The 21,869-nt window shown below is 39.0% G+C and overlaps 1 protein-coding gene across 1 annotated transcript in view; it reads right to left on the bottom strand.

Annotated features, from left to right (window-relative positions):
- The window catches only part of LOC139746834 (uncharacterized), a 79,047-nt gene that overhangs the window by 20,065 nt on the left and 37,113 nt on the right, over positions 1 to 21,869 (bottom strand). Inside the window, exons 11-18 of the mRNA XM_071658429.1 lie at positions 20,777 to 20,842; positions 19,139 to 19,212; positions 16,727 to 16,846; positions 11,142 to 11,633; positions 7,744 to 7,815; positions 6,307 to 6,487; positions 1,430 to 1,724; positions 53 to 167 (exon numbers count right to left, since the gene is read on the bottom strand). Of these exons, the coding sequence (XP_071514530.1) occupies positions 53 to 167; positions 1,430 to 1,724; positions 6,307 to 6,487; positions 7,744 to 7,815; positions 11,142 to 11,633; positions 16,727 to 16,846; positions 19,139 to 19,212; positions 20,777 to 20,842 (1,415 nt within the window). The remainder of the gene's footprint in view (positions 1 to 52; positions 168 to 1,429; positions 1,725 to 6,306; positions 6,488 to 7,743; positions 7,816 to 11,141; positions 11,634 to 16,726; positions 16,847 to 19,138; positions 19,213 to 20,776; positions 20,843 to 21,869) is intronic.

Raw genomic sequence — 21,869 nt, 5'->3', positions numbered from 1 at the left:
TATGCATCAACCATGTGCTCTGTGTGTATGTAAGAGCATTTCTTTCACTCACCTCACGCGCAAAATTTTGAGCATTCAGCAGGTCACGAGGATTAATCTTCTCACTAGCTTTCAGAATCTTGTTAAAGGCTTCCATGTTCTTGTTGCTGACAGCAGTGTGAAGAGCACTGAGGAAAGAAATCTGTCTTTTAATAAGGATGAAATTAAATACAATCCTTTACCTAAGAAAATTAACATTCTTTCATACTATTCGCCATTTCCTGTGATAGCAAGGTAGCGTTAAGAACAGAGGACTGGGCCTTTGAGGGAATATCCTCACCTGGCCCCCTTCTCTGTTCCTTCTTTTGGAAAATTAAAAACAAAAAAAAATGAGAGGGGAGGATTTCCAGCCACCCGCTCCCTCCCCTCTTAGTCGCCTTCTATGACACGCAGGGAATACGTGGGAAGTATATATATATATATATATATATATATATGTCTGTGTATATCCCTGGGGATAGGGGAGAAAGAATACTTCCCTCGTATTCCCTGCGTGTCGTAGAAGGTGACTAAAAGGGAAGGGAGCGGGGGGGCTGGAAATCCTCCCCTCTTATTTTTTTTTTAATTTTCCAAAAGAAGGAACAGAGAAGGGGGCCAGGTGAGGATATTCCCTCAAAGGCCCAGTCCTCTGTTCTTAACGCTACCTCGCTAATGCAGGAAATGGTGAATAGTACGAAAGAAAGAAGAGAAAGATGTCTGTGTATGTAAGATATCAAAGGTTATGATGTAGGATTCCCCTGTGTCTCTCAGAGAGGATGACCAGACATTAGTAGCACAAGCAAGGATACTTATGCTGGATTCTGCTTTGCAAAAATTACACTAATTGTCAGAGAGAAGACAGAGAGACTCCAGACACTTTAAGAAATGGGAGTAGAGGTGACTTTCACCATGAGATTCAGAGCAATAAATTTATTGATAGGATTAAAATGACCAATCTTCTGTGGCATGGGCTTAATGCATGTTGACAAGATAAAGGAGATCTTTTGGATTAACTATGACAAATGCAAAATGTAAGGGTAGGAATGGATACAAGTTATAATGCAAGTTCCTTTAAAACATAATGAATGCAATAATTTGTAGGCCTTGTTTGTACCTTACAAGAGTAGTGCTTTTCAGACCGTGGAAAATGACATTACGGGTTAATAAGAGATAGCTCTTGCACATAGATATTTTGAAAGCTCTTGCACACAGATATTTTGAAACCTTTAAAACTAGAAAATTACTGTATTATCAGTATGGAGAACAAAGTAAAAACAGAACAAGTCATAAACATACTTTAGACTATATATCAGAAAAAATTAATAAAGGAGTCATCACAAGCTATCAATATCACTATAAAAGTTTTCGTCTTGACATTAATACCTAACCATAAAATAGAGGAAAAACTTACGTGTCACCCTGATTATTCTGTACGGCTAAAAGGTATCGGTGGGTAGCTAAAAGCAAGGAAATGTCCCCAGTAGCTGCATAAGCTTGTAAACACTCAGCAGCACTAACAGCTACCCTAAATGCCACATCCACATTTGGTGCACTTCGCTGACTGGTATTTCCAGTTTGAGAGGATGGGTTTTTGCGGTTACGAGCTGAAGAGTCTTCAACATGAACATCAGACAACATCTTGCTTAGCTCTTCCACGTCCTGGTTGGAACCAAGCGGCTGGTCTCGTTTCTTTTTAGAATTTGATGCTGAAAAAGTATAAATATATAAATATTACATATACACACACAAATAAAAATGATAGTTATGGAAATGATCTTGCAAGCAGAGGGAAGTGGAAGGAGGATGAAATCACCTGAAATGAGGGTGTATCACCATCATCAAACAGAAAAAAGTACAGCATCACAGAGGATCTTCTAACCTCATTGAACCACTAACTTCCTGTTCCTGGATGGACTGTGGCCTTGAAAAACCAGAAGCCCCATTAAAGGGGTTACAATGTTACATAAGATCATAAATTTTTCATACTTGTTCATTGTTTTCTGCATTAGAGGTGATGCCAAGAACAGGTTGTGTGTGTGTGTGTGTGTGTGTGTGTGTGTGTGTGTGTGTGTGTGTGTGTGTGTGTGTGTACATAGGAACAAAGATATGGTACATACAAGATCAATAAGATGGAGCAACAGGAGTGTAAAACACTCTCCCATAAAACACAAATAGTAATTACAAATGATAATAAAATAGCCTCATTAATTCACACCTTTCTTGCTGTCATGTATAATGCACTGAATCTAAAGCTCTCTGTCCACTAAGAGGTCCCACAGAGCTTTTCATGATTTCCCTTAACTGCTTAATATGCCCCGATTCAGTCCACAGACAGCAAGTCACCCCCTGTATACCACATCACTCAAATGCATTCTTTTCCATGCATGCCTCATGCCCTCCTGCTTGTCCAGGCTCAGAATGTTCAACGCTTCTTTCACTACATCCTTCCACTTCTTTCTTGTTCCCTCCCCTTCCAATCTGGTTCATACATCTATCTCACTGCTCCTACCTAGTCATATGATTAGTGCATGCCACAACTCTGAATCAACACTTTCCCACACAATATAAAGGTATGCTCAATGGACTTTTATAATTTAAATATTTACTTTTGTCCAACCATGATACATACATCGACCAAAAATCCTTATTCATCAACCAATAACACAATCACATGACTTTAACGAAATTCAACTGCAATCCCATCCATTCCAAAAGCTTTTCCACACTTCATCTTAAGCAAGAGCTTCACCAACTCTTTTGTTTCACCAAATCAATAGCCATGTCCCACTTTGCATACTTTCATGTCCAAAACATTTACTATTTCCCATCCTGTCATCCAAAAATACAAAATACTCACTCCATCTCCTTTTCACCTCACCTCTGCCTGCTCCTACTTCCCCATCTGCCCCCTTGACCAACACTTATTTCTCTCACACTACTGACTTCCTTCCAAATCAATTTCTTATTCTCCCTGAAGTGTGCAGACATTCACTTATCCTAACTTTCATTTGACTTTTTTCTGCTCCTACACTGCCCTATTTACCTTCAGTTACTTTCTCCTTTATCATCCAAGCACACCCTCCTTCCCTGCAAGTTATGCCCATACATCACTTTTACCAGCATTTTCCTCATTCCACCGCTCAATACCCTTTCTTATATGCCCAACTCTTGCCTTTTGCATACCACACACTTCTTTAGCCCATTTAAGCACTGAGAAAGTTTGATATGATGTCAAGGCCTCTTGCAGGAAAGATCTTTAAGGTTTCAAATGCACTGTTTGTACCAGTGAAAAGGTCGAGTGGGTGCCCAGATGCTCTGAGTGGATTTTGTGTAAAGTTTCATTACTTTCCTGTTAAGTGGTGAAGATGGTTTGTAAATGAGCTACCAATTTTTGAACTTATAAACAATGACCTCTCTTTTTCACACAGACTCATCAGATCCAAGGGCTTAGCCCCCTTAACAACTCTAAAGCCACCTTCAGCTTCCATGATTCCAACCACTGCCATGTCCACTTCCAGAAATCTGAAACACTCCACTTCCTCCACTGAATCTCACAATCCAACCATCTTCTTTCTGTCCCCTCCTTAACTTTATAACTTTTACTTCCATCATCTCTCAATTTTCTCCTTTCACACATTCTCCAAAAGTCAGACACCAGCTTCTGCAATTTCTCATTCGAGTCTGCCAACAGGGCCAAGACAAAGGGCAACTTATAACTTCCCAGGCCATGCTATCTCCAACCAACTGCAAACTCAGCCTTCTTTCCAAGGTCCTCATATTTAACTCCCTTATCATCTTATCCACACAAAACAAGCAGCCATGGTGACATCACACACCCTCTCTGCAGACCTACCTTCATCTGGAACAACTTACCCTCCTCTTTTCCTAATTGCACAAATGATTTACTCTCATGACAAAAACTCCTCACAGCTTTCCTTCAACATCATTAATCTGTAACACCTTTTACAACGTATCTCAAACAACCCTATCATATGTTTTCTGCAGATCCATAAATACCACACAAATCCTTCTCTTTCTCTAATTATTTCTCAGAGATTCTTCAAAGCATACACCTAATCCACATATCCTCTACTACTCATGAAGCTACACTGTTCCTTACTAAATTAATGTTCTGTGCATAATACACCGAGTCAATCACCACTTTCCCACAAAATCTCGACATACTCAACAATTTATACACTTATAATCTACTTGAGCCAGACATACAATTAAAATTCAAGCAAACCAATTAATAAGTCATTCCTTTTCTTGAGAAATTCAACTGCAATCTCATCCATTACAGACACTTTGCCAATCTTCATCTCATGTAAGGAAAAGGGACTCTAGTTTCAGTGTATTATACATAATAACTGAAGACTGGATGTGAACAATGAGGCCATTCTTCATCTTTTCCTAGCACAAACTTGCTGCAAGGGAAATGGCAAAAATGCACACAGGAGATGGCCCTAATTAGGGCATTCAGTCGTCTGTCCCATCTTTGCTCCCACAAAAATAAAAGCAAAAACCCACAAAGCATAAGTATGGCAAACATTTTCTTCCCAAACACTTCATTATCATTATTATACTTAATTGATGTTTCCCACGTCAGCGACACAGCGCCAGAAAACAAACGAAGAATGGCCCATCCACTCATATACACACATTTTTTTTTTTTTTTTTTTTTCATACTTTGTCGCTGTCTCCCGCGTTTGCGAGGTAGCGCAAGGAAACAGACGAAAGAAATGGCCCAACCCCCCCACCCCCATACACATGTACATACACACGTCCACACACGCAAATATACATACCTACACAGCTTTCCATGGTTTACCCCAGACGCTTCACATGCCTTGCTTCAATCCACTGACAGCACGTCAACCCCTGTATACCACATGACTCCAATTCACTCTATTTCTTGCCCTCCTTTCACCCTCCTGCATGTTCAGGCCCCGATCACACAAAATCTTTTTCACTCCATCTTTCCACCTCCAATTTGGTCTCCCTCTTCTCCTCGTTCCCTCCACCTCCGACACATATATCCTCTTGGTCAATCTCTCCTCACTCATTCTCTCCATGTGCCCAAACCATTTCAAAACACCCTCTTCTGCTCTCTCAACCACGCTCTTTTTATTTCCACACATCTCTCTTACCCTTACGTTACTTACTCGATCAAACCACCTCACACCACACATTGTCCTCAAACATCTCATTTCCAGCACATCCATCCTCCTGCGCACATCTCTATCCATAGCCCACGCCTCGCAACCATACAACACATATATATATATATATATATATATACACAAATGCCCATATACATATCAACATATACATAAACATACACAGACATATACATATATAAACATGTACAAATTCTACTTGCTTGCCTTCATTCATTCCTGTCGCTACCCTGCACTACAGGAAACAGCATTGCTATCCCCTGCTTCAGCGAGGTAGTGCCAGGAAAACAGACAAGAAGGCCACATTCGTTCAGACTCAGTCTTTGGCTGTCATGTGCAATGCACCAAAACCACAGCTCCCTATCCACATATGTAGCCTAATTTTCATTTTGTTTTCTTTGCAAGTGACATGAGCATCAGGCTACATAAAAAGCTATATATTTCAGTTCTGTCCAATGTAGTTAACTTCCTAAGTCTACTGCATAGTGAAGATTCAGGTAGTGTCGCCTTCAAGTAATCATACTAATGATTTAGTTTATCACAATCAAATCCATCACAACATGAAAAAAATTAATCCAGCTCTTCGGAACCATTTGTAACTGGGCTAGTACATGTCAAATCTGAGTGACTTGAATCAGAAATAAACTATTAAAAGAGTGGAGGCCCACATCTATTTATCACTTGGTATACAAGTTCAACTTCTGTGTGCACACTATGCTTGGCCTTGCCTGCTTATTATAAGAATTCAAATCACTTTTCTGATCCATTTTCAGCATCACTAATATCCTTTAAGCTATCTGAGTAAATGGTGTCCAACAAATCCATGTACTACATGTAGTTGTGGTTTTGTGGTACTTCCCTAGCAGCACAAAGTTGTATTCCTCTCCTCTATTTCTTTAGTAGTGACCTAGTCAAAGGAAAAAATACCAGACATGCATGTGGTAACACTGTAACATGCTAATTACTAAATTCTTATCCACAGATACCCCTCCCTGGCATGTGTGAAATTTCTAAAAAGAGCATGGCTACATACAGGACAGCTGCAAAAATTAGAGAAGAAAATTCTATTGCATATATTGTACAACCACAACTATTTGATGCTACTTACACTTCTTGCCTCCATAATCAGCTTCAATATCAGTCTTAATGTCAAGCTTAATATCAGGGTTGGGAATGAAACAGGAACTAAAGTCAAGCTGCTTTTCTGCTACATCGAGCATATCCAGTATGGCAGATTCTTGACCTATAGTGCCCAGGTTAAAGTAGTCTGGCAGCTCAAATTCAGGGACCTGAAATTAAGACAATTCACCTATTCATTTACTGTATGTAATAATTGAATGTGATAAAAAAATCAACATTAACTTTCCCCACGCCAGTCTGAGGCTTGCCCTCAGTTTACATCTATCTATCTACATCTGTAAAGCCTGTTCCAATTGAAACTCCCTAAAAGGGGTGACCATGGCAACAGAGTCTACATAACTAAAGAACTCCAGAGCCGCTTCCTAGCCTTTAGTGCCTTACCCTTATCAGGCCACTGGAAGAGGGCAAGTATAGTGCAGTATTTGCACTACTACTATCTAATGCTCCTACCAACTAATTCTACCTGTTTCTTCCTAAGGCTCCTAAGTGAGTGTTCCTACCTACTACTTCTATCTAATGCTCTTACCATTTTGCTAAAAGGCAGGACTAGCACATACTACTCACCGCAGGAAAATCTAGAGTTACGAAGAATGAGCTGCAAGAGTTAAGTGTTGTCAAGTGGTACATGTGACAGGGAGAGATTGCATGTCATGTTAGTGAGGCAGAAAGGAAAGACAGCTACCCCTGAATATCCTATATCCCCATGTTATACCTTCAACTGTCACAATACCAAATTTAACATTCAAATCACCGATCACTAATACCCAATCTCTTGCTTCATACCCTCACATTAACCCCTGACTTTATCCCTAAAACATTCCCACACTGTTTTACCCCCTTATCCTTGAGCTTCATAAAAAAAGATAAAAAAAATCATCTTGATTACATCCATAAACATTCAGACACTCCAGTGTGAGCCTTTAGGGAAAATGAGCACTACTTACATGACTCTCTCTTCTGTTCCAACTTTTAGAAATTAAAATGCAAGAAGGGAAGAGTATCTAGCCCTTGCTCCCATCCTACTTAGTTACCTTCTATACTACGCAAAGAGTTCCTAGAAAGTGTTATTCCTACCCTTTGTCTTGGGTTTAGTAACGCATAAGAAAACTGAGCATAAAATCTCTCCTCCGAAACCCTGCATACTAGAGTAGATTGAATGTTTTTATTTGGTAAAAGCTTATTAGGCTCAATGTTGTACTTGTGTATATGGCTGAAAATTTGAGAAGAATGAACACCTGTCTAACTGGTGGATGTCTAATGGAGTAATAACTGTAGTTAATCTGTCTATAGTTTCAAAATCTCCTAAAGAAGAGTTGTCAACTGTTGGTTAGCGATGTGCTACGAAACTGTAATTCTTAGTATGTCCCTAGTAAAAAAAGAAAGTACCATATATATGTATACTCACTTGAAGACCTTGCTGAGGTTGTGTAGGTATTCCTGGTTGTTGACTCACCCAACTGTCACCACTACCTTGAAACTGAAAATATAATGTTCATAATATCTTACTATCTGAAAAAATCAAAACAATTAAATTCTTAAATATTCCTCTCTCACTAAACAATCTCACAGCAACCTATTTACCACTTCTTGCAATATGTATCTCTCCATAAATTCTAATCTCAAGAACTGTATTGACTGAAAAAAAAAATCAGAGGATCCTGAAAGATTCATTTCTGAGATTACACAGAGATAGGTAATGATAAACCAGGCTCCTATCCACTACAACTGTACTAAAAATAACCTCAAGAGGAAAATATACCAAGCAACTATTTATACTGGTCCCACCATTACTACCAAACACATGGCAAAATGGAATATGACACAGGGTGTAGGCTATTTGCTGCCATACTGATTAGGCAACTCAAACAACTGGTATGCCAAGAAGGCTTAAAAGCAAGCAGAAGTGATGCCCCCTGGTCCTCTTCAATACTATTTTGTGAGCCCTCCAGAAAGCAAAGGGTACAACTGACATCACAGAATGTAAACTGTTGACCTGCAAGACGGCCAGTCACTTGCTTGTTCAATGCCTTAGCACTGTTCTCTGGGACCTCACAAAACAATTGCACGTTTGGATTACTTCCAAGAAGACTGTTCTCAAAACCAGATAAATATACTGTTCTTCCTCATCATCAATGAATTTAATTTGTTTATGGTTCGGGTGGTTAAGGAGGTATATGCAAGAGTTTTGGAGAGGGGCAAGCATGCAGTCTGTTGGGGATGAGAGGGTCTGGGAAGTGAGTCAGTTGTTTGCCAATGATACAGAACTGGTGGCTGATTTGAAAGAGAAACTGTAGGTGTTGGTGACTTAGTTTCGAAAAGTATATGAAAGGAGAAAGTTGAGAGTAGATGTGAATAAGAGCAAGGTTATTAGGTTCAGCAGAGTTGAGAGACAAGTTAGTTGGAATGTAAATCTGAAATGAGAAAAATTGGAGGAGGTGAGGTGTATTAGATATCTGGGAGTGAACTTAGCAGCAAATGGAATCATGAAAGTGGAAGTGAGTCACAAGGAAGGGGAGGGGGCAAAGGTTCTGAAAGCGATGAAGAATGTTTGGAAAGAGAGAACGTTACCTCACAGAGCAAAAATGTGTGTTTGAAGGAATAGTAGTTCCAACAATATTACATGGTTGCGAGGCATGGGCTATAGATAGGGTTGTACGGAGGAGGGTGCATGTGTTGGAAATGAAATGTTTGAGGACAATATATGATGTGAAGGAGTTTGATCGAGTAAATAATATAAGGGTAAGAGAGATGCGTGGTAATAAAAAGAGTGTGTGGTTGAGGAAGCAGAAGAGGGTGTGTTGAATTTGGACATATGGAGAGAATGAGTGACGAAAGGTTGACAAAGACGATATATGCATCAGAGGTGGAGGGAACAAGGAGAAGCAGGAGACCAAATTGGAGGTGAAAGGATAAAGTGAAAAAAAATTTTGAGTGATTGGGACCTGAACATGCAGGAGGGTAAGAGGTGTGCAAGGAATAGAGTGAAATGGAACAATGTATACTGGGGTTGACATGCTGTCAATGGACTGAACCAGGGCATGTGAAATGTCTGGAGTAAACCATGGAAAGGTCTGTGGGGCCTGGATGTGGATAGGGAGTTGTGGTTTTGTTGCATTACACATGACAGCTAGAGACTGTGAAAAAAATGTGGCCTTTTTCTGTCTATTTTCCTCGAGCTACCTCTGATGCAGGAGGTGGCGATGCTGTTACCTGTGGGGCGGCATGGCGCCAGGAACGTATGAAGGCAAGCAAGTATGAATATATACATGTGTATATAGGTATATGGCTATGTATGTGTGCATATATGTGAATACAATGAAATAAAGGGATGCAAGGGTTCACAGGCCCCCCCCCACTCCTATCCTTCTTAGTCGCCTTCTATGACGCACAGGAAATATGAAAACTAATCTTTCTCCCAGCCCCACAACTAACAAAAAATTTATAAAATAAACAACTTTCCATTTCCCATAGTGTCATATCTATTAGAATCAAGCCTTCTAAAATTCCCTAAACAGCTGATAAAAGTTCCATTATGGCACCTTTTAACAAGTGGCTGACTTTTGCCACTTATCAGGTTGTGATGCTCCTATCTTGACTATGACTGTAGTAAACTGTTCAATAGAATAACTCTTGTTCCATACAATCAAAACCACAAGAGCACTGACCCAGGGTCAACCTTAAGGTGAAGGGGTTCTTAACCAGCTAAGGCTCGGTCAGAGACATCCTGCTCACTACATTAATTTCTATGGAAAATCTTTCCTGAAACTACATAAGATCATGGAAATGGAATCAGAGGACCAAGGACAAAGCAAAGCTTAGATAAATCTCTCAGCAAAGTTTAAATAAATCTGTTTCTATATCATATAAACAGAAAATAATGAAGTCAAGCTTTTTCATAGCACACTTGAATGTTCTACATATGGTCTAATCAAAAGCTTTGACAGAAACACTAACTAGGTAGAGTGTGCAGAACAAGGATAGCTATTGGCCTAGTTATACCAGTAGCAAGTACACTTTCAATTGCTAAATACAACTATAAGTAATGGAAGGACCACCAATGTCTTTCATTGTAGCAATTACAACACGTTATGCTGCCTAGTTCAACTTGGATCGGAATGAAAGCCCATTACGTCCTCAGCTTACAATCAGACTCTAAAACAAGAGTCCACCAACCTATTTAACAAGCATTCCACAGAACTGTATTCATCCACCTTGAGTACCCTCTACCCTCTTATCTAAAATCTGTGTATATCAAAATACTTTGGCCTCAAATGTAATTACATTCTGAAATTACTTATCCTTGGGAAATGTGTGCAAAATATAACAAACAGCACTAACCTCAAATGTAATCATATTATGACATTACTTACCCCTGGGAAATGTAAATTTTTTTTTCTTATACTATTCGCCATTTCTCGCGATAGCGAGATAGCGTTAAGAACAGAGGACTGGGCCTTTGAGGGAATATCCTCACCTGGCCCCCTTCTCTGTTCCTTCTTTTGGAAAATTAAAAAAAAAAATGAGAGGGGAGGATTTCCAGTCCCCCGCTCCCTTCCCTTTTAGTCACCTTGTACGACACGCAGGGAATACGTGGGAAGTATTCTTTCTCCCCTATCCCCTATTATAAAAAAAGATTTCACTTTCCTTTTAATTCATGACTACAACTTCTTAAACTAATGCCATGTACAATATGAACAGCTCTCACGCACATATGATCAGGAGGGAACTACTATTCTCAAGCATGAAAAACCTCATCAGGAGCTTTATATACACCCTTTCTTAAAAAATATCAAACAAGCATACCATTTGCTGCGATGCAATCTGTTGTGGCTTCTGAAGCTGCTGAGTTGTTTGTTGTTGTTGTTGTTGTTGGTGGTGGTGGTGGTGCTGCTGTTGCTGTTGTTGTTGTTGTTGTTGTTGTTGTTGTTGTTGTTGTTGCTGCTGCTGCTGCTGTATTTGTTGCTGTTCTTGTTGTAGTAGCTGTATTTGTTGCTGCAGTTGCAACTGTTGTTGTTGCTGCTGCTGCTGCTGTTGCTGTTGTTGCTGCTGCTGAAGATACTGTTGGGTTATTAGCTGAGGATTTCCATCTTGATAGGAGGATGAAGGTACAATCATAACAGGGGAAGGAGACTGATTGTACTGAGGTGACTGAGACTGGGTAAACTGTGGAGACATGCTACAACCTCCTCCACCACCTGTCCCCTGATATGGTGGGGACCCAACAGACTGTTCTCCAGGAGACATCATGCTATATTGTGGAGAATTTGGAGACTGTTGCTGGCCTGGTGATGGTACCTGTAACAAAGAAAGGGTATTGCCATTACTATAACCACAAATACTCTGTCATATTTTTGTACTAAGTAGGTATTCTTTCTCTTCTATCCCTGAGATTTCTCTTATCACTTTCTTCTAATTCTGCATAAAAACAGGGTTCAATGTCACTTTGGCTTTCAATAGGGTCTATGCTGCTTGTCACATTACAGTGAAAGAGTGCAAATGATTGGGAAATGTATAAGAGAAGGCAGGAGGTTAAGAGGAAGGTGCAAGGGTTGAAAAAAAAAAAAAGGCAAAAGAGAGTTGTGGTGAGAGAATATCATTAAACTTTATGGAGAATAAAAAGATGCTTTGGAAGGAGGTAAATAATGTACAAAGGATGCAGGAACAGATGGAAGCATCAGTGAAGGGGGCAAAAAGGGAAGTGATAACAGGTAGTGATGAAGTGATGAGGAGATGGTTTGGATTATGGAGAGATGAGTGTGGAAAGGTTGATAAAGATGATGTATGTATCAGAAGTGAAGGGAAGAAGAAGAACCGGGAGACAAACTTGAGGTGGAAGGATGGAGTGAAAAAATTTTTGACCAAATGGGTCCTGAGCATGCAGGTGTGTGAAAGGCGTGAACAAAACAGAGTGAATTAGGATGATGTGGTATACTGGGGTCAATGTGCTGTCAATAAGCTGAAATGTCTGAGGTAAACCATGCAAAAGTCTGTGAGGCCTGGATGTATGTATGTATATATATGTATGGGCATTGTTGATATGATGATCACACTAGTCCTTGATGATAGTTATGAAGGTGAAATTGCAATTCAGTGGTTCAGATAATTTCATTTAACATGTAAAATTTCTGTGCATACAGCACATGATTCACAGAAACAATCTGCCTTATCAAGTGCAAACAATTCCTAAAGTTTTTAAATCCCAAAACCACTACACAGATTCCATCTTCCTAGCACCATGCCCGATAATACACTGGCCTGACTGTTAAAGGGAAAGGGGGGGGGGGTGCCTTGCAGTTAAGGGGGCTTGTGTGGAGAAGGTTGGCCTGGGTAATGGAATGTTTGTTCAACTACTTTTCTTATGTTATCGTTTCTTGGTAATTCTTTCATAATGAGTTGGATGATACTAGGATGCTATTAAAAGTTACCCAGGGACAAATCAAAGTATGTGTATGGATGTATATGCATATATATATATATATATATATATATATATATATATATATATATATATTTTTTTTTTTTTTTTTTTTATACTTGTAGCTATGCTGTACTTAGAATGTAATCAATATCATTCAACAGTAGCCAAAATCTATTACTTGTAGCTATGCTGTACTTAGAATGTAATCAATATCATTCAACAGTAGCCAAAATCTATTACTTGTAGCTATGCTGTACTTAGAATGTAATCAATATCATTCAACAGTAGCCAAAATCTATTACTTGTAGCTATGCTGTACTTAGAATGTAATCAATATCATTCAACAGTAGCCAAAATCTATTACTTGTAGCTATGCTGTACTTAGAATGTAATCAATATCATTCAACAGTAGCCAAAATCTATTACTTGTAGCTATGCTGTACTTAGAATGTAATCAATATCATTCAACAGTAGCCAAAATCTATTACTTGTAGCTATGCTGTACTTAGAATGTAATCAATATCATTCAACAGTAGCCAAAATCTATTACTTGTAGCTATGCTGTACTTAGAATGTAATCAATATCATTCAACAGTAGCCAAAATCTATTACTTGTAGCTATGCTGTACTTAGAATGTAATCAATATCATTCAACAGTAGCCAAAATCTATTACTTGTAGCTATGCTGTACTTAGAATGTAATCAATATCATTCAACAGTAGCCAAAATCTATTACTTGTAGCTATGCTGTACTTAGAATGTAATCAATATCATTCAACAGTAGCCAAAATCTATTACTTGTAGCTATGCTGTACTTAGAATGTAATCAATATCATTCAACAGTAGCCAAAATCTATTACTTGTAGCTATGCTGTACTTAGAATGTAATCAATATCATTCAACAGTAGCCAAAATCTATTACTTGTAGCTATGCTGTACTTAGAATGTAATCAATATCATTCAACAGTAGCCAAAATCTATTACTTGTAGCTATGCTGTACTTAGAATGTAATCAATATCATTCAACAGTAGCCAAAATCTATTACTTGTAGCTATGCTGTACTTAGAATGTAATCAATATCATTCAACAGTAGCCAAAATCTATTACTTGTAGCTATGCTGTACTTAGAATGTAATCAATATCATTCAACAGTAGCCAAAATCTATTACTTGTAGCTATGCTGTACTTAGAATGTAATCAATATCATTCAACAGTAGCCAAAATCTATTACTTGTAGCTATGCTGTACTTAGAATGTAATCAATATCATTCAACAGTAGCCAAAATCTATTACTTGTAGCTATGCTGTACTTAGAATGTAATCAATATCATTCAACAGTAGCCAAAATCTATTACTTGTAGCTATGCTGTACTTAGAATGTAATCAATATCATTCAACAGTAGCCAAAATCTATTACTTGTAGCTATGCTGTACTTAGAATGTAATCAATATCATTCAACAGTAGCCAAAATCTATTACTTGTAGCTATGCTGTACTTAGAATGTAATCAATATCATTCAACAGTAGCCAAAATCTATTACTTGTAGCTATGCTGTACTTAGAATGTAATCAATATCATTCAACAGTAGCCAAAATCTATTACTTGTAGCTATGCTGTACTTAGAATGTAATCAATATCATTCAACAGTAGCCAAAATCTATTACTTGTAGCTATGCTGTACTTAGAATGTAATCAATATCATTCAACAGTAGCCAAAATCTATTACTTGTAGCTATGCTGTACTTAGAATGTAATCAATATCATTCAACAGTAGCCAAAATCTATTACTTGTAGCTATGCTGTACTTAGAATGTAATCAATATCATTCAACAGTAGCCAAAATCTATTACCTGTAGCACACCATTAGATATGGTGACAAATTCTGTGTTGAACATTCCTGTTGAACCTGGATGAATTGGGGAGTACAAGCCCTGGTTACTCGAGTCTACAGAATTTCCTGGTGATGGTACCTGCATATAGAAAACCACTTTGTGACTGAGCTGAACATATAATAAAAATGAAAAGCATATAAATCTTTATTTTTCTTTTCTTTCATACCTGATTGCCTTTTCCCCGCATTAGCAAAGTAGCACCAGAAACAGACATAGAAAGGCCACATCCAGGTCCCAAAGACCTTTCCATGGTTTACCCCAGACGCTTCACATGCCTTGATTCAATCCACTGACAGCACGTCAACCCCGGTATACCACATCGCTCCAATTCACTCTATTCCTTGCCCTCCTTTCACCCTCCTGCATGTTCAGGCCCCGATCACACAAAATCTTTTTCACTCCATCTTTCCACCTCCAATTTGGTCTCCCTCTTCTCCTTGTTCCCTCCACCTCCGACACATATATCCTCTTGGTCAATCTTTCCTCACTCATCCTCTCCATGTGCCCAAACCACTTCAAAACACCCTCTTCTGCTCTCTCAACCACGCTCTTTTTATTTCCACACATCTCTCTTACCCTTATGTTACTCACTCAATCAAACCACCTCACACCACACATTGTCCTCAAACATCTCATTTCCAGCACATCCATCCTCCTGCGCACAACTCTATCCATAGCCCACGCCTCGCAACCATACAACATTGTTGGAACCACTATTCCTTCAAACATACCCATTTTTGCTTTCCGAGATAATGTTCTCGACTTCCACACATTCTTCAAGGCCCCCAGGATTTTCGCCCCCTCCCCCACCCTATGATCCACTTCCGCTTCCATGGTTCCATCCGCTGCCAGATCCACTCCCAGATATCTAAAACACTTCACTTCCTCCAGTTTTTCTCCATTCAAACTCACCTCCCAACTGACTTGACCCTCAACCCTACTGTACCTAATAACCTTGCTCTTATTCACATTTACTCTTAACTTTCTTCTTCCACACACTTTTCCAAACTCAGTCACCAGCTTCTGCAGTTTCTCACATGAATCAGCCACCAGCGCTGTATCATCAGCGAACAACAACTGACTCACTTCCCAAGCTCTCTCATCCCCAACAGACTTCATACTTGCCCCTCTTTCCAAAACTCTTGCATTTACCTCCCTAACAACCCCATCCATAAACAAATTAAACAACCATGGAGACATCACACACCCCTGCCGCAAACCTACATTCACTGAGAACCAATCACTTTCCTCTCTTCCTACACGTACACATGCCTTACATCCTCGATAAAAACTTTTCACTGCTTCTAACAACTTTCCTCCCACACCATATATTCTTAATACCTTCCACAGAGCATCTCTATCAACTCTATCATATGCCTTCTCCAGATCCATAAATGCTACATACAAATCCATTTGCTTTTCTAAGTATTTATATATATATATATATATATATTTTTTTTTTTCATACTATCTGCCACTTCCCGCATCAGCGAGGTAGCGCCAAGAACAGAGGACTGAGCCTTTGAGGGAATATCTTCACTTGGCCCCCTTCTCTGTTCCTTCTTTTGGAAAATTAAAAACGAGAGGGGAGGATATATATGTGTGTGTGTGTGTGTGTGTGTGTGTGTGTGTGAGTGTACTTGCCTTTCTTCGTCTGTCTCCTGGTGCTACCTTGCTATTGTGGAAAATGACAATAAAGTATAAAAAGAAATAGAGAGAAAGAAACTTTGAAAAGAAACAAGCATTTTCTTGAGTGCTTTACATCAAGAATAGAATAAAAATAGCAACCTTGATCTGTGACCCAGGACACACCATATACTTCATTTTCAACATTTATGCATCCTGTGGATGGCATTACCACTGATCTTAGATGCACATACCTTGAGCACTTAAAATGTGTAGAATTGTGCTTAAACTGTGTAGAACTGTGCTTAAAATATCTTGAACTAACACTTCCTGTATGCTGTACTTAGAATGTAATCAATATCATTCAACAGTAGCCAAAATCTATTACTTGTAGCTATGCTGTACTTAGAATGTAATCAATATCATTCAACAGTAGCCAAAATCTATTACCTGTAGCACACCATTAGATATGGTGACAAATTCTGTGTTGAACATTCCTGTTGAACCTGGATGAATTGGGGAGTACAAGCCCTGGTTACTCGAGTCTACAGAATTTCCTGGTGATGGTACCTGCATATAGAAAACCACTTTGTGACTGAGCTGAACATATAATAAAAATGAAAAGCATATAAATCTTTATTTTTCTTTTCTTTCATACCTGATTGCCTTTTCCCGCATTAGCAAAGTAGCACCAGAAACAGACATAGAAAGGCCACATCCAGGTCCCAAAGACCTTTCCATGGTTTGCCCCAGACATTTCATATGCCATGGTTTAGTCCAACGATGGCACGTTGACCCCATTATACCACATTGTTCCAATTCACCCTATCCCATGCATGCCTTTTGCTCTCATGCATGTCCAGGCCCCAATCACTCAAAAGTCCACTGCTGGCTATTTGCCTGCCATGAAACAAGTAAGCATATCATAATAAGTTACCAAAACCACTACTTCAGGCTTCCCTGTCAAGCCAGCTTTCAATTCATACAAAAGCAGGAGAAAGGAGGCCAGTTTCTCCAAACAATTTACTCCTGTTAGTGCACTAACATGCATTACAACTGTAACTAGCACTCAGTGAGCTATGGAAACAGCTTAACCTAGCACAAAGATATTCATTATATTACAGGAAGTAGCAAATCCCTCACTGTAAAAAGATGCGCCATCTTTAAACAAAGTGATCTAAACATGATTTTAAAGGTAGTTAGAGCTCCACTTGATCAATTAAGGTGTAGATACATACTAAATCACGATTTCCTATGTAGCGAGGTAGTTCCAGGAACTGACAAACATCAGCCTCATTTGCTTGCATCCAAACTCTAGCTGCTATGTATAAGGTACCAAAACCAGAGCCCCCTATCCAGACCCAAACTAAGTGACCTTTCTAAGGTTTCCTATGACTACTTCACATCCCAGTAGGTAGTAGTTAGTAGGCAGCCAACGGCCAAGGAGGTATATTACTAGTACTACCAGCCTGGGTATCAGGAGGGCTAGAGACAGCTGTGGAGCGAGTTGGCACTTCAGTGGTCATCAAGCTGCACTCCTCTGACCCAGGTAGCTGTCTTTTTTTTCTGCCTCACCCACACATGGACTACTGGCATTCTATCCTTGTTGCACATAACACCTGACAATACTTAACTCACACAACTCATTCTCTGTAACTCTAGATTTTCCTATGGTGAGCATCATGTGCTAGCCCTGCCTTTCAGCAAAATGGTAGGAGCGTTAGGTAAAAACATTAGATACAAGTAGTAGGTAGGAAAATTAGGAAAGAGCATTAGATATAAGTAATCAGTGGGAACATCAGGTGGGAGCCTCTGCAAACACTGCAACAGACTTGCCCTCTGCCAGTGGCCTGTTAAGGGTGAGGTACTAAAGGATAAGAAGCAGCACAGGAGTTCAGTAGTTATGGAGACTCTATTGCCATGGCCATCCCCTTGATGGAGTTCCAGGAGAGAAGAAGCATCAGAGATACAGATAGACAGATTAGACTTCATATCCCTGGTTCAGCCCACTGATAGCATGTCATCCCCTGTACCCCACATCACTCCAATTTGCTCTATCCAATTCATGACTTACATCCTCCATGTTCAGTCCCTGAACACTTAATCTTTCACTCCATCCTTATGCCTTCTCCTTGGTTTCCCATTTCCCCTTTCTCCTCGTCTCCTCCAATTCTGACACATACACCCTATGAGATGGCTTATCATTCATCCTTTTCATGTGTCCAAATCATTTCAGCACACACTCTTCAGCTCTGTCATGGAAACTGTTTTTCCTACCACACTTCTCTCTTGCCCCAATCATTTCTGATTCACTCAACTCTCCTTGCACCACATATCATCCTCAAATATTTCAGTACCAAAATATCCATTCCCTTCCAAATTTTTTCATCTTGAACCAACTCCATCAGGACTAAAATAGGACGTTAGTCTCTCTCTCTCTCTCTCTCTCTCTCTCTCTCTCTCTCTCTCTCTCTCTCTCTCTCTCTCTCTCATAATGTTAAGTATGGCAAAGTGGCTTAAGTAGATGGGACTGCATGTAAATTTCTCAAGAAAGAGGGTGACTGCGTTGCTGATTGGTCGGTTGGGATTTTCAATGTATGAATAGCTCAATGTGATGTGCCTCTGGATTGGCAGAATGCTTGTACAGTGTCACTATATAAAGACAAGGAGGACAAAAGTAAATGTCTGAATTACAGTTACCTTGGGAATAAGCCCTAAATCATCCCACACATAGTATGTCTGTCTCTTTGTGCCTAAGATCATGGTTAACCTACCTAAAAAAAAAAAAAAATGTTTACAATTAATGTAGGGATGTATATACAATAATGTTAATACTAGTAATGAATAAATGCATTCACTTACAGCATGCTGTGGGGACTGACTTGGAACTTCCAGGGTAAATGGGTTTAACCCATTGTTGTCTACAAAATCTGGAGCTGAAAATATAAAGTTATAGATACTTTCATATAAATATTATCTAAAGGGAAACTTATTTAAAAAAATCTGACACATGGAGTTACAGATACACACGCTTTTGTTTCTGGTGTAGTCCCAGTTTAACATGTCTGCAGATATGAAATCTCAGGTACTAAGCAATATCTATCAATTGCTTCATGAGATCTATTGCAAAAGATTTGTTACAGAGCTGTTAAAGGTCAGCAAAAGAAAGAAAATTGGTTACCAAGTGTGATGTGGTGAGTGGGGAAGAATGGTGGTGCAGGACAAGTGGCATATGAGTAGGCTGAAGCAGCCACTGTTATTGGTTCAGGAGTGTGTTCAGGTCACAATAAACTCTACCTAAAGGAGTTCTTTGTTTCTTGGGAGTGTGTGGTTTCAGTTATAAATGTCTGTGGAGGAGAGTTTTTAACTCTCAGTTTTGTTGATGTTGGATGGATTGGGTTGCAAATTGACTTGCATATACACTGTAAATGGTGAAGGTGTTTGGTGGTGTAAATTGTGGTTGGCATGTGGTGGAGGAGCAATGTTACTGAGGTGTGAGTAGTTTATGTAGTAGTATATTTTTCTTTGTCACAACCTTACAATAACAGAATAATCTTAGCAAGTCTACCCATACTCATACAAAATCTAGGCAAACTAGAGACTGAAAACAAAAGTTTAGGATATAAATACACATGGTCCCAGCTTTGTATGAAGACTATGTTCCAGAGATATTACAGTTGATTTACTATTAGCCACCTTAGGGATAATGGGTATATTGGCTACCTTAGGGATAATGGGTGTGGGTGTTGAGCCAGGTGGAATGGAGGGCATTTATCTCTGTAGAGCAACTCTCCATAAAGAAAGCCATTCACCATACATATTTGACAGGGATATTTGACAGGGATGCTTTCCAGAATCTCTATTGAGCCTCCTCAAAATGACTATTGTATTTACAAATGAATCTGTTATCCATCTTGAACTAAAATCAAGTGAAATTAGTGACCTCTCCTAGCTTCATCAAATTTCAACATAGCTAACAGATTAAAGTCTTGAATGTACAAAAGGATGGAAATACAAGACAAAACATGGATACCATTATATATCATAACACTAATTTAGACACATTCCATATACCATACAAAATCATCAAAACTGAACCTTACCTGTACAAATTTCTACTTTTCACAATCAGCAGTTACAGTGCAATGTACACAAAAACCAACCATACATGGAAGGGAAGGGATTGTAGTGGCACAAAGCACTTTGCTTAAGAACGTTTTTGTATCAAATTATCTACTTACAATTACCCCAAGAATAATTCTATAGAGTCCTGGTGTTATCTAAGATTTCTTTCTAAAGGCTCCTGCAGCCCAAAGAAAATGAAAACTTCTTTGGAGAAAGAAGTTCTTTGACAAGACTTATAACCTCTTTCAGGCAGAGCCTGGTAACATCCTCTCTCTTTAGTAAATTCTAATAGATACAATGCTTTACTCAACACAATGCCCTTGTATTAAGTATCAGATACAATATAATCATGACTATGCACAAAACCTGTCTCACCTCTCATAAACATTGCTAAAATATCATTGGTCTGTGGAGAATCCTCCTGGCCACGGCCGTTACGCACTGAAAAAGAACACAACCATGTAAATCATATTTGACTTTTTTTTTAAAATGCATAAACAAAAGCAAATCATATAGAATATACAAATATACACTAAAACATCTGCATCAAATTACCTGTTTCGTGAAAGCATGATACATCTATACCACTAGCAATCTTCAAAATATTTTGGTATTACTTTAATGAATTACAAATACTTTTTTAAATGGTTTTCCATCTATCACTAGATATTCCTCCTATCTCTGCATATTTACATGAAAATTAAGTTTGATGATCTCAGTCTGTCATCACCCACTCACAAATATGATCATCTTTCAACACTCCCATGTTAGGATAGGATATCTTTCATACTTTTTCAATCCATAAATAATGTTTTAATGATCTGTCCCCTTCATAAATTTCAACTGCTGAAACTTCGACAATTGTCTCTAAATGTCTAACTCATTTCTGCACATTTCTGTGCAATGGCAGCATCATAACTAATGAGTCTAGGAGGTGCTGCAACTGTGGTAGCCACAAAATTGGGAAAAGTTTTGAATTTCAGTGCCTCAAGGGGATACTTTAGTTCTCTAGAGTATCCAAGTCTCACCCTCCCTTCTTGTGGTAACCTAATCACTAGCCGTTTGGGGTGGAACTGTAGAAGTGGTTGCCCAACTCCATCAGGGCGCTAGTAGTAGTAGTTTTATTTTTTAAGTACCGACAAACAATTGAGGTGTGCTGAGGCTTCTATTTTTTTTGGACACTTTGGGAGCCCTACTGCTTATGAGAAAGACAGGGCTAGAGTTGCCCTTTGCCAGTGGCCATCAAAGGTGATGCACAAAAGGCTAAGAAGTGGCACTGGAGTCTACTGGTCATGCTGAGGAGTAAAAGGGATGAGAAATTGTGGGTGATGGCACTGAATGTAAATGATATGACTGGTGAGAGTAAAAGGAGGGAGCTTGTGGAGAAATTTAAATGTTATAGTTTGGATGTGCTGGGATTGGGGAAATTCATACCCTTGGGCATGGTGCACTGAGTGAAAATAGAGAT

The sequence above is a fragment of the Panulirus ornatus genome, chromosome 66, assembly GCF_036320965.1.
Source record: "Panulirus ornatus isolate Po-2019 chromosome 66, ASM3632096v1, whole genome shotgun sequence".
Lineage (NCBI taxonomy): Eukaryota > Metazoa > Arthropoda > Malacostraca > Decapoda > Palinuridae > Panulirus > Panulirus ornatus.
This window is presented reverse-complemented; position numbering and strand designations above follow the sequence as displayed.